The sequence below is a fragment of the Epinephelus lanceolatus genome, chromosome 4, assembly GCF_041903045.1.
Source record: "Epinephelus lanceolatus isolate andai-2023 chromosome 4, ASM4190304v1, whole genome shotgun sequence".
Classification (NCBI taxonomy): Eukaryota; Metazoa; Chordata; class Actinopteri; order Perciformes; family Serranidae; genus Epinephelus; species Epinephelus lanceolatus.
Genome location: NC_135737.1, coordinates 40,954,675 through 40,980,801, shown reverse-complemented (window position 1 = coordinate 40,980,801; position 26,127 = coordinate 40,954,675). Strand labels below are relative to the sequence as shown.

General features: G+C 41.9%; 1 protein-coding gene across 5 annotated transcripts; it reads right to left on the bottom strand.

Moving 5' to 3' along the window:
* Positions 1 to 710: 710 nt before the first annotated feature.
* LOC117259328 (TRPM8 channel-associated factor homolog) lies at positions 711 to 26,114 on the bottom strand. Of its 5 annotated transcripts, none has more exons than XM_078167309.1 (13): positions 26,001 to 26,114; positions 22,879 to 22,948; positions 21,865 to 22,530; positions 21,351 to 21,567; positions 20,880 to 21,171; positions 17,163 to 17,464; positions 16,871 to 17,045; positions 16,448 to 16,542; positions 16,140 to 16,350; positions 15,583 to 15,819; positions 14,689 to 14,912; positions 14,409 to 14,522; positions 711 to 1,948 (listed from the first exon to the last, which is right to left on the bottom strand). In XM_078167309.1, the coding sequence occupies exons 3-13, from the start codon at positions 22,509 to 22,511 to the stop codon at positions 1,706 to 1,708; spliced, it is 2,757 nt and encodes a 918-aa protein (XP_078023435.1). In that variant the 5' UTR covers positions 22,512 to 22,530; positions 22,879 to 22,948; positions 26,001 to 26,114; the 3' UTR covers positions 711 to 1,705. The 5 variants fall into 5 exon arrangements, with proteins under 5 accessions (XP_078023435.1, XP_033486497.1, XP_078023434.1 ...); XM_033630606.2 differs by lacking the exons at positions 14,409 to 14,522; positions 14,689 to 14,912; positions 15,583 to 15,819; ... (7 more) ...; positions 22,879 to 22,948; positions 26,001 to 26,114 and adding exons at positions 2,121 to 2,234; positions 2,752 to 2,972; positions 3,246 to 3,482; ... (7 more) ...; positions 8,881 to 8,964; positions 10,337 to 11,969; XM_078167308.1 differs by lacking the exon at positions 711 to 1,948 and adding an exon at positions 11,309 to 12,207 and having other exon boundaries at positions 21,865 to 22,634.
* Between the last annotated feature and the right edge of the window lie 13 nt (positions 26,115 to 26,127).

The window sequence follows — 26,127 nt, the reverse complement described above, 5'->3', positions numbered from 1 at the left end:
AAATGAGTGGAGGAGTACTGGGAGGCAAAGTCAGAGGGGGGGAGTGAAGCAGGGGAGCTGGCCAAGAGGGTCCAGAGCGGGGAGGTGAAGAGGAGCAGATGGAGTCCAGGTGGCTTCTTTTTTAGCAGGAGTGTCCATGCAGGGGAAGAGCTGATGTGATGGCAGTGGATTACCAGGTGGAGAAGGGGTGGAGCAAGAGGCAGGAGTCAGACCAAGATAAAGCAAGATGGCTGGAACGTGACTGACTACTTAACAGAGTCTAGGATCTGGCAACGTGCTGGAGTAGGAGCCTGGTATTTGAAGCTGACTTGATTGAAGATGATGAGCAGCTGCGGTGACTCCTGCGCACCAGACAACACTTCAGTAATCAGGGCGAGAGAGGGGAGGAGGGAAGCTCCTGGCTAGGAGGGAGAGGAGGCTGCAGCAGAGGCTGTGACAGTCTTGTTGTCTACACTCTCTCTTTGTCTCTCCCTTATCAAACCTCAGTGTGCATCCCAGTGTAACCACAAACTGTAACTGTATTTCTTTCCCAGTGTGCTGCAACTCCAGTGTCTGCAATTCTCTGTCCCTCTGTTTTATAATGCCTTAAAACAGTGAGGAACATAGAAGAACACCAGTTGGAGAGGCTCTCTAAATGAACTGGGAGAATTCCTCCAGCAGTTCTACAACCAACCAGCAGGGGAGCTGTTTTACAACAACTGCAGGACAAATGAAGGGTGAAGGGAATGTTTATTGAAATCTTTTCCAGAGAAAGTAAAGGCAAATATCAACATAAACAAATAAACATATTATTCATCTTATAAACACAACCTGAGTCACTTACCATAAATGTGGAAAAGAAATTACCATCTTACCCTCACATGAATCATCCACACATCTGTAAAAGCATGACAGTTAATATGACCCGAACAGGAAGCCCAAGATTCACCTTTAACCTGGAAGATGCTACCTTAAACATCTTCCAAACATGTTGCTGCACGCAAATAGCTTGTGCAACGTCTGTCGACAGCAGCACAGAGACAAATTTTGCATGATTGAACAGAGCAAGTGTACAGTTTCAGTTTAAACCTGTTAAATATTGTGTCTGATAAATGGCCTCTGGGTTTTTGTTTTACATGGACGTTGTGTGCACCTAGTGAACAACAGCGGTACCATGCCCAAAATTACAAAGTCAAACATGTCCATTGTTTTGAAGTCCTGTTTCTGCAACATACACATTCCCTTCAGTGCACAGTGTTGATTGTCTGTTTTGGGCTACTGTAGAAAAGACATGGCAAAAAACATAAGGATTCTCAGTTTTAGGTGATTTTACACAAAAGAAAAAATAATTATAAATATTATGATCCATTTCTGCCAATATATACCCCTAAATCCTGCACACTTTAAAAGCTGTATGGTCAACTATGTCTCTCCTGTTTCTTTTTGAAACTAAAAAAATGGCAAAAAATACAACATCAGCAACAAAAGAAAACAAAGTCAGTTAAATCAACCACCCATTAACTACTCAGTGTCTGGAATAAAGAGCCCCTAAAGTCCCATGGTACTACTATTATCTTATACACATAAGATGATAACTTATTTGTTCAACGTCATTATCTTGTGCGCACAAAATTTAAAAAAAAAAAATCAGCTTTCAGGACTTTTAGGGTTCCATATTATTGAACCCATGCCTCTACATTTTTGACTTGCAGCAGTCTGAAGTAGTTTAGTCATACTGGACCATGGGGTGGTCGCTCCAGGGAGGCAGGTCGGAGAGTTTCTCCTCAGTGGCTGTTTCAATGTTCCAGCCCCAGGACTTAAAGAATCCACACAGGTTCATCTCCACAGCCTGGGAGAAAGTCTCAGCGTACAGGTTCATCTTCCCTTTGTTGTTCTTGGGAAAGCTGCTCATCTTGTGGTAGGCAGCAAACACCTTCTTAAAGGCATCCCAGCCAAACTTTTCCTGGAGCTACAGAGGTAAATGAAATGTGAATAGGAGTAATTAAAAAAAAAAACACTGGAAAAATGAATAACAAAGTAAATATATAAAAATAAAGTCAACTTTGACAACACACTGAGTTCAGAGTGCAATTTCGTCTAGGCTTCTCCACAGGGTGTAATACAGAGTAATTCCCACTCACCTGCATGTATGTCTCCAAGGCCACCCACATGCTCCAGTCGCTAATTTTTTTCCCTGTCTTAGCATACTTCTCTGCTCGCTTGTTTCGATTTGCTACAGTCATATTTGGATGAGCCTGCATTGAACAATATGAAATGATATGATTGTTAAACAATGTAAAAGGCCAAATACATCTATCCTTATAAAAACATGTCACAGTAGACCATTTCAAACTTCACAACATAAGCATCTTAAATGGTCCAAGTGTATTTCCTGTTGTAATGTTTGTTAATGCAGTAGCTGACAGGAAGTCAACAGAGACCAGAGCCATTGCCCTTGCAACACAATAGCAATGAAACGGTCTGTAGACCAAATCAGAATGTTTGTTTACAATAACTTGCGGGTAGAAAACCCTCATGTCATGTATGTGAAACACTGCAATACTGCTGAGCAAGCGCTGCATCAAATGGTTAGTTCTTATCCACCTAAAAATTTTACAATTGAAACAATCACCAGGCGTCTACCCAGAAGTGATTATTGTTGTTGGTGCGACATCACATTGATTTGGCCTACACATCCTAAGACCAATCTGTTCTCGTCATTGGTCTCGGTTGTTTTGTCAAAAAAATAATGATAATAATAATTTACTCCACCTTTGCCCTGTTGATTCCCAGCACCTCCTCATGCACGTACACTGACCACAGGTTGCATGTACACTCAGTAGTGTGTGGTGAGAATTCCCAGCAGCCTCTCTGTTGGTTGTGTCCCAGTTCATGGATGGGCCCCCACATGCCTCTCTTAGCACAGTCAATGTTGACCAGTTCCTTTGCAGCGGGTTTGTGCACCATGATAGGATAACCTGCATGCATCCAACCTGCATGGAGAAAACAGTCTCATAAGGCTAGGGTGACACGTGTGTTGGGTCACTGTGATGAGCTTAGTTTTATACAAGTGCATCTAAAGAAAGCAAAAAATAATAGACATGATTCACTTTGGCCTGTGCTGTTGTAAAAGTTCTCATGAAGTATTTTTCACTGAGAGGCTCTGTAATTTTAAAGTATTGAGCCCAGGCCTCAACCGTTTTTTTTTTTTTTTATTACCTGCTGAGCAAACATTCATACACAGCACCAAAGCCAAGCACACTTACCGTAGGCAATCTGTACATCAGCTACAAAACGTTCCTTGCGACGAAATTTGTGCGGTATGACGGCCAGGTCAGCAATGGCCCTCATGATTTCATCCCAGAATGCTGCCAACTCATCAGGGCGATCTAGGGTCCGAACAGCATCTGATGGTACAGTAAGGACGATGTTTTCAAACTCCAACTCTGCCCAGGGTGCAGGAGCTGTGCGCAGCAGTGACCAATCAGCAGCTGTTGTCACACCTGAGGAGAAGACGGCAATATATGTATGAGCGTAATCAGAAGTGAGTTTGAATTTGTGTCATTTTGAACACTGACCACATTTGTTATTAATCATTACATGCCTGCCCTTCATCATCCCATCAACCCCTTGGTGTATAAACCTACTTGCCTGCACTTCCCCTTTGCCTGATTGTCTACTGAGTTCTCACCTTTGATTCTTGTTTGTACACCAGCCCATATTCACGTGTTTTTGTCTTATTCCCAAATAATTGCCTTTCACCTTACCTGCTTTGCCTCTGCGCCCTGTTTTTGAGTCCTCACTATTGCATCAAAACTTCACTCATTCCTTGTTCAGTACCTAAGATATGACCTTTTATGTTGTTAAGCACTCGTGAGCTTCCTGCTGACCTTGGTTCTTGCATCTTCATGACCATGTGCCCAGACAATCGCCTAAGGGAGCACCAAAAAGAAGTGAGGCTTGCCAGTGCTGCACTCCCACCCCAAGGCACCGCCCAGCCGCTACTTCTCTTGCATTTCACCTTCTGACTCCATTTCTCAGTCTCCATGGGTCCCTACTAGCTGTGACTGCCCCTAGAGACCTGGCAATGCCTACAACATTTCTTTTGGTCTGTCTTGCAAAAGGAAGGGGTTACCATTAAAACAAAGGAAACTGGTGAGCAAAGCCTGCAACCCAGAAATCCCTCTCACCTCGCGCTCCAAGTTCAGCTGCTTCTTCCAGAAAAGTCATTTACCAGTTTCACCCATCGTGGACTCACCAGATTTATAATACGGTGCAGGTACAGCCATCTGCACGATGACCTCTACCCCCTCCACTTGTGTTCTGGGTGGAGCTATCAGGTAGATGAGTCCCCCCCAGAGGTTCCACACCTGCATCATCCCTGAGGTTACAGAAAATCGATCATGAACACGTGGTGCTCTCTTCAAGATTCCAGCATTCAGGTGGTCTGTTTGACAGCCTATCTGGACCTGAGGAAGACATGGATCATATATTTCTGCTTTGAAAAGTACAGTACACTTTGTAATACAGTTGCATGTATGAGTCAAAAGTTGCAAGACAGATGGATAGATGACGTGGAAGCTATATTATTTGATGTATAACTGCTAACAGTCATAATCAGTCTATCGGTCTGCATAGGAAGCTCAAACTCTAGCTGCTTTATGGGATATGATGGCTTGATTTGTTGGTAAAACGATTTCTTTTTTAATTAAGATAATAAAAAAGCTTAACCCATTTTAGCGTTCTATCTCACTTGACCTTACAAACTCAGATATTTAAAGGCAATTTTGTGAACTGTACCATCCACCCCTTGTTGACGATCTCTTCAGGCATAGCCATGTAGGTCCTCATACCAGGCGAGAGGTAGAGACCTGTGCTGATCCACACTTCCCCTCCTGAAACACACACAGATACACACAAGATCTGTATATTAATGCAATGCAAAAGCACAAAGATTACAGCAGTAGGTACTCAGTTGTGCACACAAATCATGTCAAAGGAACGACAAAGTAATTATTAGTGATTATAAATCCCTCGTGAATTTGCCCACATGATCGAGGTCTGACCTGCTGTCTCAATATCAATCTTGAGTCTGTAGTTGTAGACAACTGGCATCAAGGGATTATCCTTGATGAGGTAGGGCAGGAGGGCATCGGGATCTGGGGAAACCTTATATACCCCCGCCCCTACACTGAGGAGCAGGTGGTCTTTGGGACTCTCCACAGGGCATTTCTCACACACCTTGAAAATGAATGATGAAAGGTATAACAGAGGTTGCTCACAGTGTCACAGTATCTGCTGCGAAGAAAATAATATCACACTCTAAGCAGACATACTATGGTCCTATGAAGTGCAATTATTTGTACTAGAGAGGATGGTGCACCCTCTCTGGTCCCCACCTGTGGCATGCCCGTCGTCTTTAAGATCTCAGTGAGGGAGGACACGACTTGTGTATAGGAGGAGCAGTCATGAGCCTTCATGTGCAAGTACCTGCCACAGTCCCCACCAAGTCTTTTAAGGCATTTCTCCTCCTGCTCTGTAAGTTCCTTCCCCTGGGTCACATGATCAGCAAAGCGGTGTAGAAGGTGACGAAAGTGGTAGGTGTCTTTGACAGCCTGGCTAGGTTCAGGTGCCTTGTAGGAACCTTCCCCGATCATCCTCCCCAGCACGCTCAAGCCCATTTTGTTCAGGATCTTGTTTCCTGAAAGACAAATAACTTGGCTTGATCTATGTGTTGCATGGATTGAAGCATTATGGGTAGGGTTTGACCAAGCAGCAACTTCTCAGGCTGAAAAATGAAGACAATGCGTAAATGCTAATAACTGCAGTTCACTGAATGGCCACTTGAGGCTGACTCTAAAACAGAGTAAATCAGTAAAGACCCCCATAACCAACATGTTTAAAGCCTGGTACAAAAAAAACAAACAGTATTGGTCTCTATGGCTAATTTCAGCACTCATTAAAATTGTACAGTTTTCTATAACTTGTCTGTTTACATTTAATTAAGGCTCAAAATTACACGTATCTGAGGGCGAGGCCCCTTTAAGTGAAAGACTGACTGCAAGGCAGATAAGATCCACCCCTCACTCGAGGCTTCAAAACAGCAGTCCACAAACCAGTCGGTCCACAAACCTTCACCAGAGTGTCTCGTCTGTCTTGTCTGAGTTCTTTGTCCCAGTGTTGTTGTTTTGTTTTTTCAGTTCAGCTGCCTGTTTCACTTATTCTAGCTGTTCTGCTTGTTCACTTTGTGTGCATATGATTTGTTGCTTTGCCTCTGTGTGTAGCTTTATCTTTAAATATTGTACATGATACCTCGCAAATGAAATAAATAAATTAATATGTCATATTATCATTGATTGAAATTGGCAGCATACGTTAAAACTCTTGTGGCACATTATCATACCTTCGAAATCTGTCATTGTGTTTCGTCCAGGGTGTGTCTGTGCCCAGCTCCAGGCATGTCCACCGATCAGCAGGCCTCCTCCCTCTGCTACAAACTCTTGGATTTCCTCTGCATGACGATCATTGTATGCTGTACACACAAATACACTCAGATCTTTCCTGAAGTTTGTCCTCTCACAGTTAAACTCTGACTTGCTGTAGAGGTTTAAGGCATGGCCGAGATCTGGAATCACACCAACTACCCCATTCCGGCCATTGTCCAACCAGCGAAGGGCATTGTTCCAAAATGGAGCCAGTGTCTGTGATAAAGGTTTATCCAAGAAAAACAGCAGTTAATTAATCACTTAAAAGCGATAAATTAGCAAAAAAAAGCTTTCTGGCAATAACACCGTTTATTAACTAAACCTCACCTTCCAACTCAGAAGTCCTTCATGTGTGATCACAATGACTCGTCCCTGCCCATAGTAGCTTCCTGCCAAAAATGCTCTTTCATCCTTGGTGGTGCCAATGGGGAAGGCTAGTGGACCGTGGACTAGGACCTCTGAGGCTATTACCCCATTCTTGAGGTCAAACTCTGACACCCCCTGGAGTAAGAACTCTAGGTCATCCTCAAAATCCATGCCAATCCTAAATTTTAAAGGGAGAAGAGGGGAGGTAAAGAGAGATGCCAGGTATGAGTGTGTATTTGAGAGTTAATCGTATTCTGGCATTTTCGTTGCTATTCTCTACTTGTCCACTAGATGCCTCTCTGACTTTTCCACCTCCCAATTCCACGCTAGAGGCTGTTCTGTCAGCTAGTGGTACCACCATATCAAGGCTGACATACCTCAATGATCATTGCATAGAATGCCATGAAAATTTGTTCAGGCGCTCATGGTGATGAGGGGGTGATTTGGTGACCCTCTGACTTTTCGTTGACATTTTTTTAGTGAAACATCTTAACAACAATTAAAGTGATTGGTATGACATTTGGCACACAGTCTCACGATGCCCAAAGGTTAAATCCTAATATCTTTGCTGCAGCTCTGACTTTTAATCTACCACCAGCAGGTCAGTGTTTTTACTATCTAGTAAAATATCCAAGCCTCTGTGACTGAAATTTGTGCTCCCCAGATTTTTCCTTCGGCACCACCATGAGGTTGAGATTTTGAACAAAATAAATCAACAGCTATGGACTGCCACTTAATGTGGTTTAGAACTAATTTGGTATTCATGTTCCCCTCAGGATCCATTGCAATAACTTTGGTGATCCCTCGACTTTTAATATGTCCAATGCTTTAGTTTATGACTGTCTGCAAAATTAAAGTACTCAGCTGTACTTTGTGTTAAGCGCTAATTAATAAAAACGTTAGATGCTAAAATGGTAAACTAAGATGGCAATAATGGCAAACATTATACCCGCTAAGCATCAGCATGTTAGCATTGTTATTGTGAGCATGTTAGCATGTTAGCATGCTTATGTAACATTTAGCTCAAAGCTAAAGGGACTCCCAAAAAACAACACACTCACTAAAAGCTGCAATTTTTACAACCTGTTCAAATGTGCAAAGAAAATAGAAGTATACACTCACCCTACAGCCATGCAGGAAGATGGGATCTGAGGAGGGACCGCCAGGCATTCTACCTCACCATAACGCTCAGAGAAGTAGATCCCTGCCACACCAGAGACCTTATTCCCTGCAAACTGAAGCAGTGTGTTCTCCTTAGGATGAGTTGAAGCCCAGTGCCATGCCTGCCCCCCAATCAGCACTCCTCCTCCAGCTTTAAGAAATGCTACCAGGTCTTCCGCTTCTGCATCTACGCTGTAGGCATCGGTCACATACACACCAACCCCCAGTTTGTCACTAAAGGCCCCCACAACTGTGGTTTCAAAGATGGACATGCTGAGGTTATGTGCAACTCCCTCAAGGTGTTTGTAGACTCCAACAGACAGGTTCTCAGATCCATCTCCTCTCAGCCAGGTCAGAGCATTTTCGACCAGATCAGGAAAGGCGGTCAAGTAGCCCTCATGACCCAGGACCACAATCCTCCCACGGCCATACAGAGAAGCAGCCATCAGGACCTGGCCCTGGCTGTTCATTGCTAAAGGAAAGGCATGGTCTCCAGTTAGAACCAGGACACTGGGAACACAGGGGCCACAGATGTCCAGGTCTCTCAAGCCTTGCATCAGGGAGATGTAGGCCCCTTCCCAATGATTTTGGGTGGGCTGCTCGGACATGGTGAGACAGACTGAGGCTCTGAAGATCAGATGAAGAGGAGGGTGGATGGCAAAAGAAAGCTGAGCTGAGTCAGATGTAGATTGTGTTAGCACAATTGGTCGTAGATGGATGTTTGCTGTCAGTCAGGGGAGAAGAAAGAGAGATTGAAAGAAAAAATAAAAGTAGTAGGCATGTAACAGTTAGAACAACAAAATATCAATTTCCAGCTTCAAAAACAAAAAGTGAATCTGTTCATTTTCATCACAAACAAAACCAACATAAAGCAGAGTTACATTTTTACCTGGGAGTTAAGTTGTCTCTCTGGTTGTATAATTACACTGTCATGCAACAGCTTCTGAGACAGGCAGTCCTCCACAAAAACCTCCTGACAGGACAAAGGAGTGATTAAAAGAGAACAACCACAGAGGGGACTGTTTTAGTAAAAAGGTAAATACAATAAGAGGAGGGACTTAAGTCTGGTAAACCCAAGGCTAAGACACATCACGGGACAAAAACCCCTTTCTGTGTCTGTTTGTTTTAATACCTTAAACCTTAGATTTAAGGCTTCAAACAGGAGATACATCCTGTCTGTGGGTGTATAGGCATCCTGTTCATCCAGTCAGAGAGAGTCAATATTTGTAGATATTGGGACTTAAATGATAACATATTGACTGTGTATTTTTCTACTCTACCACAAAGCTAAGATTATTAAAAATACCTAGCATGATATCGTCACAAAATCACCAAGTCTGTGGCCATACTGTCAGATGTAGCACTCAAAGCATCAAGGAACTTCATGACTTAGTGGATGATCAAAGTTCAACTCATAAAGCTCACGTATCTAATATCCAAACAAAACTAATAGCTTTTATTCAGCTATAGATAACATATTGTGGATGTTTGCTTGCTTTGTGGGAACACTTCAGGCCTGTGTTGGCCTGATCTACCTGATAATCATGATAATCAGACTTGGCTCCAATGGGAACAGGACTTGCACTGCGTCACTAACCTCTGCAAACTGTAACCAAGTAGGGGATTCAAACATATCTAAAGCCTTCAATTGATAAAGTGGAAGCACCATGGGCATATATTTTTCCCTCAAGACTTAAAATAATGGACACAAACTCCTAAACTCAATGTTGGAACGGTTGTAGTGCGACACATTTCGTCAAGAATAGAAATTCTCTCTTTCTATTACCTCCTTACTTTTGTTCTGTGTCTGTGTTACGCACATCCATCTGGCTATTTCGAGGTCTGTATTTTTGTGGGAAAATTATAAATCTGAAACATCAACAGTGAAACAAAGTGCAAAAACACACAAAACAAGAATAACAACTTGCACACAGAAAAGAAAATCCCTTGAGAAACCTGTTCTTCCTGTCTTGGAGCACTGTATGTCGTCTGCTGACCTACAACTCTGCAGGTATTATGGAGTCCTAATCTTTAAGTTAAATTTAGTGCACAGCTGCTACACTGTATGAGGCCAAACATTGCATTGCTGTGCATTAGAAAGATAATTGTTTAAGCGATACAATATACTGAAATCAAATCATAGTTAATGGCAGCACAATTGGTAACATTATTTTTACTCAGACTTCTGTGTAATCAGATCACTTCACTCTGAGCACACACATATACACACACACACACATACACAAATCTGGTGATCACTAAATACTTTTGTGACGTCAAGAAAACAAGCTTGTTCTGACACAAACAGATCATGTTTGCAAATACAGATAAGAATATACAGATACCTGGCTGAAGTTAAGGACAGGGACCTCTGGGTGAGCAGGCTCTGTTCTCCAGAATGTGGATATCCTTTTATACTTCAATCCAGTGGCAGTTTCACTACTGTGGTCAATTCTGCTTCCAGTTAGTCACTTAACAACTGCTGAGATAAGTTTTGGTAAGTCTATTGAACCACATTGTCAGAATGATGAAGCCCCCACTGGACAAGCTTAACTATCTCCCTCCAACTGGGTGGGGTGGCTCTCTCTGGGTCAACTGGGAGAATTCCCCCAGCAGTTCTCCACTAAACCAGCAGGGGAGCTGCTTTACCACGACTGCAGGGCGGTAAACACTGAGACTGGAAGGATAACATACTGACTGTGTCACATGTGTGTATTATTTTCTGCTCTCTCACAAAGCTAACATCTTCACAAATTTCTAATGTGATATTGTCAAAAAAGACTTAAAGGTTGTAATTTAAGAGGAGAATTTAATCTTAAAAAACAATGTGTTTGTTCAACTAAGAAGAGTCCGTGTGTTTCATGTGTATGGGATAGACTTGTGGGATGGGCTGTGTGATGAGTTGAAACAAAGCACATAAAAATCAATTTAAAAAATTATACAAAAAATATATTTTTGGCAGATATATAGACGAGGAAAGGTTGTGTTAGGTGAGTGCATATTTATTTTGTAACACTGGGTGATGCTTGGACTGTAAATAAACTGGGTTTATTACTTATTTATTTAATTGGGTGTTATATAGACTGGGGTAGTTGTATATTAGTTGTAAGTAAATTTGGGAATTTGTTGAAATAATGTACAAGTTACAAAAAGAAATGTCAGAAAAGGGTAGGAACATTTGAGTTTTTACTTCTACCTGCTTCTTTTCAGACACTTATCTTTGTCTTATTTGTTTTTATTGTGTTATTTTTTTTTTTTTTTTTAAATAAAGTCATTCATTCAAGAACAAATGGATGAATACAAAGAAGTAGCACAGCGGTGATGTAAAATGTTTATTAGTGTCTTTTCCATTGGCAGTTAAGGCAAATATTACTGTCATGAAATTAAAGATGTGTTTAGCCTACAAAGCTTGACTAACCTACTGCAAGCTGGAGCAACAGAGCAAATTTTAAAGCAGGAAAAGATGCAGCTTACCTACCCACACACCCACATAATGAGTGTTATTATGACCCTGAAACTGAACATTTCTTTTTCCTATAAATGACTTTAAGTATTACTGTGAAATTAAATAACTCCGTAATGTGTAAAGCACAGGTTTTAGTGCCAGTGCATTTACCAAGGACTGAGACAGGTGGAATAAAGCAGGTATAAAGTGGCTGAATGTGAGCGTTGACCGCAGCAAAGGTATTTTTCTAACTTAACTTCAATATACAAATAAAGCCAACCTGGTAGCAACTGTGTTTATTTATTGACCTCTTGGTTTTTGTATTTTGGTTGTCAGTATTTCAAAAATCCATTTTCAGTTGAGCTACTAAATTTAGAAGCTGTATATATCTTGTCAGTTTTGTAAGTGCTGTTTTTTCTTAAATATTGAAATACACATGGTAAAAATACAACAACAACAACAACAAAGAAGGATGAAGGATTTGGTACTCATTGAACCCATCTCTCCGAGCTTTTATTCAGCAGAAGTTCAGTCATACTTGACCATGGGGTGGTCGCTCCAGGGAGGCAGGTTGGAGAGTTTCTCCTCAGTGGCTGTTTCAATGGGCCAGCCCCAGGACTTACAGAATCCACACAGGTTCATCCCCACAGCCTGGGAGAAAGTCTCAACGTACAGGTTCATCTTCCCTTTGTTGTCGTTCGGAAAGGTGCTCATCTTGTGGTAGGCAGCAAACACCTTCTTAAAGGCATCCCAGCCAAACTTTTCCTGGAGCTACATGGAAGGAGAGGATTTGCCAAGAGCTGCCATTAAACCACAGACATGAATCTCTGCCCCATAACTGGGAATGATGTACAAATGCTTCTAAAGAAAGACAATTTAAATCAGCCTGATGGTGGCACCAAACAGCTAAAAGAGAAACCTTTAAAAGGCTGACACATCCTTGACCCGAGTCTGACTTGAATGAGACACATATCCAATAAAGGTGGGCGATATAGCCCTAAAATAATATCACAATATTTCAGGGTTTTTTTGTGATAATGATATTCTTGACAATATGACTAAATATTAAATATTAAAATATTAGTAATATAATTAGTAATAAGTAATATTTCATAATTAATTTAGGAACATATTGCAACAAAATAAGTGATATAGTTTTACAGTTTGCTCCAAATATTCAGTAAAAACTAAACAAAAATGATCTCTCATTTCTTTAGTTTGTGAACAACAACAGTAACTCAGAGTGAGATTCAGATTCTGTATATAATATTAATAGTTCAACAAAATAAAATATACCACATATTACACATTTTAACAGCTCCCAAATACAAAAATGTCCCCTGGGATCTATATATATATATAAATCAACAGGTGATTTCCGTCTTTCAGCAAAATCTTGAATGATTGAATTGTGTTTTTTCTAATCATCACGCTGTAACCTGTGACAGGCTGTTATGACACTACAACTATCACGCATTCACATGTACGTAGTTTTTTGTTGAGCCACAAGCATCACGTAGGTTTACATTACAAAAGGTTTATGACAAAACCACTTGATGACATCGACTCCCGTGTGTTGCACAGGAGAGAGGAGAGGGAGAGACACTGTGCTGCTGCTGCCAGAGGAGCCACTGAATGAGTTCCCTCTGAGTGGTAACTCACTAAAAGAGTCTGAGAAGTCCGGGGCTGTTCATAAAACATTCAGGACCCCACAGTTTATTCAACACTACTGAAGCTGCTCCTCTTTTTGGAACCACTGCGGAGTCTGTAATAATTTCACTTTCAGCCATGCTTGTTGTTGCCATGCCATAACAGTATTACATCAATATCAACAATTTCGAAATATCGTATCACAATATGAATTTTTCATATCATATTAGAAATTATACCAGTATTATCGTGAATGAGATGACATGGCACACCCCTAATATCCAACTCAATATGCCTTACAAAAAGCCTCTTGGATAATAAAAGTCCGTCATAATGGATTTTTGCTAAGTTATTCATTTAATCTGAAAAACAGTAATATTACATCTACTTTAGGGTTTCCATCGTATTGGCAACAAATTTGGTATACAGCCTATAATTGGGCAAGACCAGTCTAAAAAAATGGCTGCCATCATTAAAAAAAGCACCGCAGAGCTCTGGGCTGAGCAGGAAATAGGTTCTAACTCACTGACCATTTGTCAAACCATTATATTTTGCTAGATATCTTCAGTCACTGTCCGAGAATAGGCCGGCAAAAGCCTTTACAACCTGATACATGGGGAGCACCACAATGCCAAATCTCTAAACCCTGTGGACAGAATTTGACCAACTTTGGCACACAAATGTTGTTTCACACTCAAATTCTCTTTGAGCAATAATGATTTATCTCAGTGGAGACATCCTGCACTATGTTCTAAACGTACATATCAAGGTATGTGTGGGGCCAATTCTTAAAGCATGTGTGCATCACATATTGGTTCATAACTCAACCTGAACTTCAAAAATCTAAGTCAAAGCACACTGACTATTCTTTAGACATATAGTTAAGTATTATATCTAGCAAATAGAGGCTTAGTGATTGGTATCCACATGTCGAAGTGCCCTTGGACAAGACAGACGAGTGCCTTGCATGGCAGCTCTGTCACCATCTCTGTGCGAGCGTGTGTATGAATGGATGAATAAGAGGCCAACTGTACATAGCTTTGTTTGTTAAAGTAGAGAAGCACTATATACTGTAGATTAGTGATATGTTGAATGAATTTTGGTGAACATATTTTAAGCATTTTACACGAGTGCTGTTCTCTAAAGTTTCTTCTTACAAATCAGATTTGACAAATAAAAGGTTTGAAGTTGGAATTGTAGCTTGCGCCTGTATCTTGATTATTTTTTTGTACGTTTTCAGAGATGCAGTTGTGTTTAAATGCGTACTACTCTGTGTGATAAAGCTTCTCTATAGAATGTAATATACAATAATTATCTCTCACCTGCAAGTATGTCTCCAGGGCCACCCACATGCTCCAGTCTTTGAGGTTCTTGCCGCCCTTGACGTACTGCTCTGCTCGGTTGTTTCGATTTTCTGCAGTCAGAGCTCCATGAGCCTGCATTGAACAAGAATGAATGATATGAATGGTAAACTAAGGAATCCCAGTTGTCTTTTGTAACATCTATTGATAAGAAAACACGTCACTACACATGTTAAGACCAACTTTTCCAATAATTGGTCTAAGTTTATTGTCAACCAAAAATGAAAATAATTCACTCCACCTTTGCCCTGTCGATACCAAACAGCTCCTCGTGCACGTACACTGACCACAGGTTGCATGTACACTCAGTAGTGTGTGGTCGGAACTCCCAGCAGGCTCTCTGTTGGTTGTGTCCCAGTTCATGGATGGGCCCCCACATGCCTTTAGTCCTAATTTGCTCAGGGTTGACCAGCACAGGTGCTGAGCATTTTTGTGCCATGACAGGATAACCTGCATGCATGAAACCTGGAAGGATAAAAATCAGGAAACCAAACAGTGTTATCAGTGGATCTCCAGAGTTCCATATCTGTGGTAGAGAAATATAGTCGGACGATATATTTTAATTCAACATGCTTTCAGAGCAAAGCATAAAAACACTGGCCTCATATTAGCATTTGTTGTTGTTACTAAACTCCTAATCCAAATAGTAATTTTAAGCTCTTTAAATTCCAACAGTCTGCCCACAGGCTCCACTGCTTTGTTTAAAGGTTCTGTATGTGAAATTTAGAGCATGAGCCCTGTGGATAGCAGCATCCTTAGCATTCGCCAATACTGCCTATACCCAGGGCCAGCAATGATAGCGCCAACTCTCCAGTTCCTCCTGGCTAACGCCATTAGCCGTTGTTAGAGCTGTTTATGGAGTAAGGACGGTTAGCTGTTAACCACTGGCTCAGCCACCTCCATGTTGAGAAACGTGTGCAGGCTGGCTAATTTGAAATGATGTTTTTTGGTGAATTGAAAACTCTTGATCGATGTCTGTGTATTTGTGTTATATCTATGATAGACTGGTGACCTGTCAATGGCGTACCCTAGCTCTCAGTCATTGTGAGTTAGGACAGGCTTCATCTTTGTGAGATTCAACAGGATAAACTAATAAGAAACAGGCATATAAAGTGTTAAAGCCAAATGAACTTACCATGGGAAATCTGCACATCTGCTACAAAGCGTTCTTTGCGAGGAAATTTGTGTGGTATAACAGCCAGGTCAGCCATGGTCCTCATGATGTCATCCCAAAGCGCTGCCACCTCATCAGGGCGATCCAGGTTCCGAACAACATCTGATGGTACTGTTAGGATGATGTTTTCCATCTCCAGCTCTGCCCAGGGTGCAGGAGCTGTGCGCAGCACTGACCAATCGGCAGGTGTCGTCACGCCTGAAAGAACAAAGAGATGGGTGCATTCAAAACTGAGTGACAAGCTATTTTGTTATTCCACAATTATTTTTTCAGTTTAGTTTGAGGGAACCTTTTTAAACTTTTTTGAAGGACACCTGCTAAACTGAGATTGTTTCACTTAAATTGTCCCGGCACACAAGTGATGTTTGATGAGAACTAATGAGATTACATTAGATGTTGAACAAGATTTTCTTACTTGGACTTCCCCAAATCCCAAAACAACCACATGTATCCCTACAGGCCTGTCATTTACTCACATCAGCAGACACAAACCACAGTGTCACCCTCAACAGACTCACCAGATTTATAATATGGCGCAGGTACAGCCATCTGCACTGTGACCTCTACCCCATTCAGTTTTGTTTTAGGTGGAGCCACCACGTACATGAGTCCCCCCCACAGGTTCCACACCTGCATCATCTCTGAGGTTATTGGAAATCGCTCATGAACACTCGGTGCTCTTTTCAGCACTGGAGATTTGAGACAGTCTGTTTGACAGCCTATCTGGATCTGAGGAAGACATAGAACATGTGTTAATGATCGTGAGTAGGCCTGGGTGGTTCATTATACTTTTATAACCTTCCTGACTCAATTTTGTGTACAGCACCTTCCAGCCCTTGTTGACGATCTCCGCTGGCAGGGCCATGTAGGTCTTCATACCAGGAGAGAGGTAGAGACCTGTACTGAACCACTCCTCCCCTCCTGACACACACAGACACAGCAGCAGCAAAAATTACACTCAGTCAGATTTACTTGTATGTAATATTTTCCAGATGCATTTCACCATTCTTCTTCTTAACAGTGACTATGTTTACATGCACACAATATTTTGACTTTTTCCCTTATTCCAAAAAGGACAACATTCCTGCTAAGCCGTTGACATGGCTAATCTGGTCTGTAGACAAGTGCACTGTAATATTTTACTACGACAGATTGAATTCAGTTTTGCGTGCAAATTATGTTGATAAAACACAATACTATTTAGCCCACAGGATGAGCTCATAAATAGCTCATGACGACGAGGTCTTACCTGCTGTGTCAGCATCTATCTTGATCCTGTGGTTGTAGACAACTGGCATCATGGGGTTTTGCTTGATGAGGTAGGGCAGGAGGGCATCAGGATCTGGGCTAGCCTTATACACCGCTGGCCCCAGAGTGAGGAGCATGTGGTCTTTGGGATTCCTCACAGGACACTTGTCACACACCTTGAAAGAAAATGCATCATCAGAGATGTTGCAGTGACAGTTCTGTCTGGTTGTCAGCTTTGTGCTGTTCCATTGTTCTATATTTTATAAAGCTCTTATGTCATTTTGTCTACACACCTGTGGCATGCCTGACTTAGTCAAGATGTCAGTGAGGGAGGCCACAACCTGTTTATAGGAGGGGCAGTCATGAGCCTCCATTGTCAAGTAGGTGGCACAGTCCTGGCCCAGCTTTTTAAGGTTTTCCTCTTCCTGTTTGCTGAGTTTCTCCCCCTGGGTCACATGACAGGCAAAGCGGTGTAGAAGGTGGCGGAAGTAGTAGTTGTCTTTGATGGCCTGGCTTGGCACAGGGGCCTTGTAGTTCCCTCCTTTGATCATTGCACCCAGCAGGCTCAAGCCCATTGGGTTCAGGATCTTGTTTCCTGAAAGACATTCCAAAAAAACCCAGGTTGATCCACTGTGTTTTATTATTCAAACTCGTTTTTAGGGTGGGACTGGGTAGGGTATAAGAACTTTTAGATTTAAGTTTATGTAGGTGTGTTACATCAAACAATAGGTTTCTTGTGGTTGGTTTGTTGCAGAGTCAGCTATGTCTATGGCAAATTAGCCCAGGGCTTGTCTGACTCATGGTTGATGTCATTTATGGGCCATTGGTCAGGATGACATTCAGCACCTCCAAATCTGAGGCCATGGTTCTCTGCCAATGCGTTCAATTATCCTGGGATCTTGCTCATGAATGAGAGTAGAATAGCGCGTGAGATGGATTGGCGGTTTGGTGCAGCTTCTGCAGTGATGCAGGCGCTGCGCCAGACCGTTTTGGTGAGGAGGAAGCTGAGTCGGAAGGTGAAGTTTTCGATTTAGTGGTCCACCTATGTCCCAACCCTCTCCTGTGGTCATGAGCTCTGGGAAAGAATGTGATCATAGATACAAGCGGCCGAAATGAGTTTCCTCCGTGGGGTGGCTGGGCTCAGCTTTAGAGATAGGGTAAGCAGCTCGGACATCCAGAGGGAGCTTGGAATAGAGCCGCTGCTCCTTCGCATTGAAAGGGGTCAGTTGAGGTGTTTCCAGCATGTAATCAGGACGCCTCCTGGGCGCCTCCCGTTAGAGGTGTTCTGGGCACGTCCCACTAGTAGGAGGCCCTAGAGCAGACCCAGAACACGCTGGAGGGATTATATATCTCATCTGGCCTGGGAACACCTTGGGGTCCACCAGGAGGAGCTGGAAATTGCTTGGTGCTTGGGACAGGGACATCTGGGGTACTTTGCTTGGTGAGCTGCCCCCACGACTCAGCCCCGGATAAGCGGATGAAAATAGATGGATTGAATAAGCCTACAAATACTGTATTTCCAGAGGATATCACAATAAAGCAGTGGCTCTCAAGCTAAGCTTTTTGCCCCCATGTGCACAAATATATTCCAGGTTGCCTGAGTATGCATTTGGTACAGGATTCTGAATCTTTTAAGACAATATTCTATGAAAAAGTATCAAGAAACATATTTGGAGTAGAAGTGTCATTTAGAAACAAAAACTGACTTGTCCGTGATATAATCAGGCATCATTCAAGGGCTCCAAGGCCAAAAACATAAAAAGCAATACAGTGCTAGATAGCACCTCTAATGGTTCATATAGCACTGTAGCACTGTTTAAAAGATGGGTCCCGTACAGCATTAAAACAGGTTCCCCTTATGATGATGAGCTAAAGAACTGCTTTTGTGTTCTTCTAGGACCATTTTTGTTTAGAGTGTAGCCATTTTCAGCAGCAAGTTACACTGGCATCCTGATGTTGGGCTGCTGCTATGCACCTTTGGCTTGGCACGTTCAGTGACTCACACTAACACAGCCCCTGGATCCAGATAAGTCATGTCATGTGGGCCAGGACCACACAGTTCCCCAGGCTGTTCACATCACAGTTTCTCTGCGATGCCCAGTGCCTCAGCCGACCTGCTGCCCAGCACTCTGGCTTCTCTGCAAATGTATTCTGCTTCCATTAAACAAACCAGCCAGCATCTTCTTTGCATGCCTGTATTTGGCACCTTCCTCTGCAGCAACTCCACCAACTCCAGTGGTCATAATGCTGGGGCGCCACAAGGGAGCACTATTTCACCAGGTTTATTTACCCTCTACACTGAGGAATGTCGCAGCAACACATCTGATCATGATACTATTAAATTTGCTGATGGCATGGCATTCGTGGGTTTGATGCCTTGACATTGATGTTTGTTTGTTGTCAGTGTTATTAAAGTTGTGATAGTAATATTAAAAAAATCTAACCAATCTCGTCATATCTACTTCAGCTGGTTGTCTCTTTTTGGCACCAGTACACTCCTTCGAAACTACTTGTTGGGTGGTTAATTTCCAACATGATGAAATGTTCCAAACCAACAATCCAGCATCCACCTTACAATGTGGTCATGTCGTATAAACTTCTATTTTTTGAGCATCTAGCCTGAAATCTCTTCAGGCATCCAGACAGCCAACTCCGTCTCCGTCCCTCAGTCCCCCTGTATTCTCTACCTGCACTGTCACCCCTTTGTCCATCTCTGTAACAATTCAGTCCAATGGTTTCTCTGGAGCATATTTCCCTGTTAATCTCAGCCACCACAGCAGCTCAGTCTTTCTGGTCATCTGCAGTCAAATTTATGTAACTTAAGAGCTCCTGTGCTTAATTTGTATACACCTCCCTGCAGTAACTCTATAGAGCCTGGCAAATCCTCAGTTTCCTGGGCCTGTGTTTACCAGAGGCTGTTTGTCTTGAACAGGTCATAATCAAAGCTTTCAAGCATGTTTTTTTATGTGTTTCTCAGTTCAGTCAAGAACACTTTAGTCAAAGAAAACTTCCATTTGCAGTATTATATTTGGCTTTATGGCTCTGTTCTGGGGCCTCTCTGCCTTTCCTCGGGCCTACACAGAAAGCCTCTTCCACGTGCCTACATGGAAAGCCTAAGGTGGGGAGAGCACACCTGTCTACCCTTCCATGTGCCTGCATGGAAAGCCTGAGGCAGGGACAGCAGCAACAAAGACCAAACAGAAATGAGACTGATAGGTCAAACACAGCATTACAAGGAGGAGCTGGGGTGGAAGCAGGTTGTAAAGTGGCTTGCAGAGGAAACAGCAACAGTAGACAGGCCAGAGCAGTTTAAATAGGGCACCCTGAATGAGTTTGCCAATTGGTTGCATAGAAAGGAATCATGTGATCTATCAGCTGACTGACTCCCTTCCATCAATCAGCTGCTCCATCAGTTGATTGGGCTGTTTGAGATCAGCTGATGTAGCTGGGATGTGAGCTTTCTGTGCATTAGCCCATTTGTAAGGTTTTTATATCTACATTTTGACCCCTACACCCCAACCCCTTATTCCTGCTTATTCCTGTTTACCATCCTGTGCTCTAGCACATCGTTGCTTTCCGATGAAAAACACGTATCTCCACTTTTGACGATTTTGACTTTCTCCAGCGCATGGAGTGTCCATAATATTCCCTAGCAACCTTTAGTGTTGGATATCCAAATGACCAATGGAAAGACGTCTATTACATCATCTATTCAACACATATCTCCATTGGGTGTCAGAAGTGTCCATCAAAGCGCGTAAAAAGTCAAAATCATTCAAAGTGGAGATGCATGTTTTCCATCGGACAGCGACAGCATGCTACATTGTACTTGGCAAGGTAGAATTCATTCATTTTAAGCTGTGCATCATATGAGCCATTGCCTAGTACATTATCACACCAGCATGAGCACTTAGACAGTAGGATCTGGAATATGCTTAGCATGCATTATATTATATTATCATGGAATGAACTGGGCATGATGTAATAAAACTGGTGGTGCATTACCATACCTGGAAATTCTGTTAATACATTTTTGTCACGGTGACATTGAGCCCAGTACCAGGCATGTCCACCAATCAGCAGGCCTCCTCCTTCTGCCACGAACTCTAGGATTTCCTCTGCTTGTTTATCGCTGTACACTGGACACACATACACACTCAGGTCTTTCCTGAGGGCTGTCTTCTCACATTGCAACCCCGACTTGCTGAGATTGTTGAGGGAAATTTTCCCTTCCACACCAACGACGCCCTGCCGGCCTTCATCCAGCCAGTGAATGGCATTTTTCCAAAATGGAGCCAGTGACTGTGATAAAATTTTGACAAGGAAAGCACTTTGTAAATCATGTAAAAAAAGATTTAGCAAACATCTCGTTATTCAGCACACTGCATATATCCAGCTGCTGGTGGCCAGAAGTTACAAAATCAATTTGACCTATAAAGGCAGAAATTCTAAAATGTGAGTGAATTTAATGTTAACTCTACCTCTCGTCCAATAAATCCCTCATGAGTGACCGTAATGACTCGTCCCTGCCCATAGTAAGTTCCTGCAATGAAAGCCTGTCCACTCTCATTGGTACCAATGGGGAAGGCAAGGGGACCGTGGACCAGGACTTCAGAGGATATCGCACTACCCTGGAGGTCAAATTCTTTAATTCCCTGAAGTAAGAACTCCAAGTCATCCTCAAAATCCTTTCCAGTCCTATTTTGAGAGGGTAAAGAGGGAGATAAGATAGGTATAGGAGACAAACAGGAAAAAGTGTTGGTACGTGGAATCGGGGAGGGTGCCGTTATGGTTTATGGGACTATGCCACAAACAGCCTTGTCATAGTTATAACGATATTATTATTATAGTAACTATATTATAATTCATCATATAATGTTATTTATTCAACTTTATTTTATCAGACTTTTTTATTACTTTATTTTTTTTTACTCAAGTTTGGAAAGTCAGAACTTTCTGGATATGCAATAAAAGAGAAGTACAGGATAAACTCACACTACAGCCATCCAGGAAGATGGGATCTCAGGGTAGACAGGCAGGCATTCCTTCACACCTCTGTGCTCAGAGAAGTAGATCCCTGCCACACCAGAAACCTTATTCCCCACAAACATCAGCAGCGTGTTCTCCTTAGGGTGACCCGCAGCCCAGCTCCATGCCTGCCCCCCGATCAGCACTCCTCCTCCAGCTTTCATAAATGCCACCAGCTCCTTCGCGTGTGGACCAACGCTGTAAGCATCTGTCACATACACACCAAGCCCCAGTTTGTCACTGAAGGATCCCACAACTTTGACTTCGTAGCTGGACTTGCTGAGGTTATCAGCGACTGCCTTAACTTTTTGGCTGGTTCCAACAGACATATTATTGGATCCATCTCCTCTCAGCCAGGTCAGAGCGTTCTCTACCAGATCAGGAAAGGTGGTCATGTAGCCCTCATGACCCATGACCACAATCCGTCCACGACCGTACAGAGAGGCGGCCATCAGGACCTGGCCCTGGCTGTTCATTGCTAAAGGAAAGGCATGGTCTCCAATCAGCACTAGGTCACTGGGTACACAGGGGTTACGGAGGTCCAGCTCTTTCAAGCCTCTCATCAGGGCGATGTAGGCCTCTTCGTGAGGATTTTCAGCAGGCTGGTGGGCCATGGTGAGAGAGATCTATGCTCTGAAGGTTGGATGAAGAGGCCGGAGAGCAGAGTGACAGAAACAGGTGTATTAAGTCAGATGAGTTAATGCATTTAAACCTTGATGTTGTGTCAGTTAGTTGTCCTGTGGGAAAAGAAAGAGCTGCCAGAGATTAAAACAAAAAGCAATGTACTACTAATGGCTAGTTTGTTATACTTTTATACCAATACAACAAACAACAACAACAAAATGTAATTTTACAATTTATTTAGAGCCAAAAAGTTAATCGGCTGCTGTCCACCTGTTGTCACCAGAGCCAGAGAATAGTTAGCAGATTTTCATTACAACCAAACACAACCGAAAAGCACAAAGTTATTCTTGTCTTTACCTGACAGTCAAGTTGTCCTTCTGCTTGTAGACAACAGCTTTCCAGTCAGGCGATCCACCAAGGACACTATCTGACAAGAGAGATGAGAGAATATAAATGAGGGTGAGAACAGGTTTGAGTACTTCAGGGGAAATCACAATAGGAGGACGGACTTCACACAGCACAACCCAGTGGCAGGCTTCTAATGAAGGCCAAGATCAGACATCGATGTAGCTTTAAGACGGGATGACAACACCTGTCTGTCAACATTCCCAGCGTGTGAATGTTTCACTGGTTACACATGTGGTTTTGGAAAGAGATACACCCTGGATAAGACTGTATTAAAAAACCTGCCTATCCAGTTGGGGTGTAAATATTTGTGAGGGCACAACACAACATTGTGGCTGTAAAATAAACCAAGGAGCTCATCTGTGTTTTTGTTACTTAAATGAACATATGACTATTAAAACCATTTGTCAATTGATTAAATTATAGTCTAAGAACATCATCTTTCATATTGTTTATTGTGAACACTGCTGTCTCCTCTTTAAATGCCAGTGTTTGTATCTTTATTTTCAGACAATTAACACGTTATAAAAGTTATTAACAATGAGAATGTAACATGCAGCCTAAGCACCATCAATAATGCAATAATAATAATAATAATAATAATAATAATAATAATAATAAATAATGCAATGCAATGCAATAATAATAAAATGAACAAACCAAAGTATACTGCTACACAAAAAGTTTTTCTCTTACCAAACAGCCAACATGAGTTACAAAACATCGCCATCCTCTCATGGAGAAAAAATGGACACAATATACATATCGAAACACTTAACATTTTATATCACTAGACAGTAATAGGAAAAGATAACAAAGAGGTACTTCCTCCAATAAACAAACTCATGTGCATAGAAGCATCTCGCCCAAACCACTAAGTGCATAGCTTGTGCATTCATCATCTTGTCCTATTGACCCAAATACAATCTGCTGTTGTATAACTGTTTTCATCGGCGATCCAAAATGAAAATCAGCAGAATTCTGCATGGGTTTTTTGTCATAGACGATATTCATTTATGACTACTCCGTACCCATTGGTAGCTTTGTCACCTTCTACCTATGCCAATCCTCAATGCCTATGTGCAGTTTCACATAGATTGACCACGTCAGTGAGTAGAAAAACGTGGGACAGACAGAATGACTGACTGACAGAATGACTGACTGACAGTTTCTGTGATTATGTACAGCATACCATACCATGACTTAGTCATACCAAAAATTAGAAAAAAAACAATAACATTGGTCCACAGGGGGAACCACAGCGATCGGTCACATTTTAGCCATTTTTAAGCATTTTTCTGTTGTTATAGCGCCACCCAGTTGCCAATTAGAGTTAAATTTCTCCAGTCACCTTGAAGCGTCCTGTTCTACATATCTACCAAGTTTAGTAAAAATCCATATGGTGGTTAGGCCTAGATAAGAAATTAGCTCTCTAGCGCCCCCATTTTGTTTGATGGGGTCAATAATGGAGGGGTCCCCTCAGATTATGTGTGGTCATATGCCTACAAAGTTGCGTGGTGATGGGTGAAACCCTTGAGATGTTATACACCTTTATGTGATGAGCCACACCCTCCGCAATATTCATTGCCTTATAGAAGCTCAGTTTTAGTAAGTTTTTCAACTTTTGCCAAGAGGGAACTTTAGATATTGGTCCCTAGATTATGTTCACCCAGTTTCATGCAGATCGGTCAAACTTCCTAGGAAGAGATCGATTTTAAGTGTTTTCCAAAAATTCAAAATGGTGGAAAATCTATATAACCGGAAGTTGTGGGTTCTTGAAGCAAATTTGTTCCTCGTGAGGAGAGGCATCTCTGTGCAAAGTTTCATGTCTCTACGACATACGGGGCATGAGATATGCCCATTCAAAGTTTGCAATTTCAATCGGTTGCTATAGCGCCCCCCTTTGGCCAATTCATGTAATATTGCTTCATTCGCATCCTCCCATGACCCTCTACCACTGTGCCAAATTTTACATGGATTGACCAAGTCAGTGAGGAGAAAAACGTGGAACAGACACACAGACACACCCACAGAGTTTTCATCATTATGATAACAATTGTTTTTGAACAAAAATAACCTCACACAATACATTAAAACCTAAAATTGCCTCAAGCAGGCTAAAAGAACCCCTTTGTAGATTTTAGCAGAAACTATGAATCAGAAATTTTATTCAAAAAAGAAAAAAAAATCACTGTTACCGTATTAGACAATAAAGTTTAAAAAAGTGAGCTAACGTTAGTTTTACACACACACACACACACACACACACACACACACACACATTTGTTGGAAAAGTCAATCGACAAAAAGTGGGACGCATGACCATTAAAATGGAAGGTTCAATACGGAGCAGAGAGAACAAAAATTAATAGTAAATCTTTTTTTTGACATTTCTCCTGACTACAACACTAACTGAATACAACACACGATTGTCACACACATGCACAGGGAAGTGGAGGAAACATCAGGGTGTCTACAGATATAACCAAGTTAAAGACTTTTTAAGACCTTGTTAATTCCACCTTGCGTAAAATTTAAGACCAAACCTGCTAGATAGATAGATAGATAGATAGATAGATAGATAGATAGATAGATGAGTTCAAGTTCAATGTGTTTCATGCAAAAAGAAAACAAAATCGCATGCTATAATAACAATTCTTCAGTCTGTCCAATGATTGTAAACAGTCATGAGGTCTGTCAGGCTGGAAACTTTTTCCGAAAAGATTTAAGACCCATCAAATCTGAATTAAGACCATTTAAAAAGCATTATATCAAGAACATTTAACACACTTTATGGCTTTAAAGGACCTGAACACAACTTGGACATTCTGAGTTTTACAAATAGCATCTATATTTCTAAAATCTGCGGAGTTCTGCGGGCGCAGATTTTGTACGAGCCTGGTATGATACGACTTTTCTTTCTGACTCCTGTCTGACGGACTGGGTGGAGAAGTAGATAAGTGAGTCACTCAGGTGCTGTACCGCGCAACACTCCAAACTGAAACTTAAACTGTACAATGAATAACATTTCTGCTATTACAGAAAACAAAGGTAACTTTAAAGGTCTACTTTACCCTGTGGACGTGTCCTTCATTCAGTAAACAAATCAGGAATTATAGGAGTCGGCTACATGGTGTGAAATCCCGGAAAAGTACATATAATAAGCGGAACGTTTAATATGATCACGTTTCTAATCGACCG

Coding starts and splice junctions, on each gene's coding strand:
- LOC117259328 (XM_033630606.2), bottom strand. CDS start 8,599: ATGTCCGAGCAGCCCACCCAAAATCATTGGGAAGGGGCCTACATCTCC. Junction 4,449..4,779: donor TCGTCAACAAGGGGTGGATG/GTACAGTTCACA, acceptor TGTCTTCCTCAG/GTCCAGATAGGCTGTCAAAC. Junction 1,949..2,120: donor CCTTGGAGACATACATGCAG/GTGAGTGGGAAT, acceptor TTACCTCTGTAG/CTCCAGGAAAAGTTTGGCTG.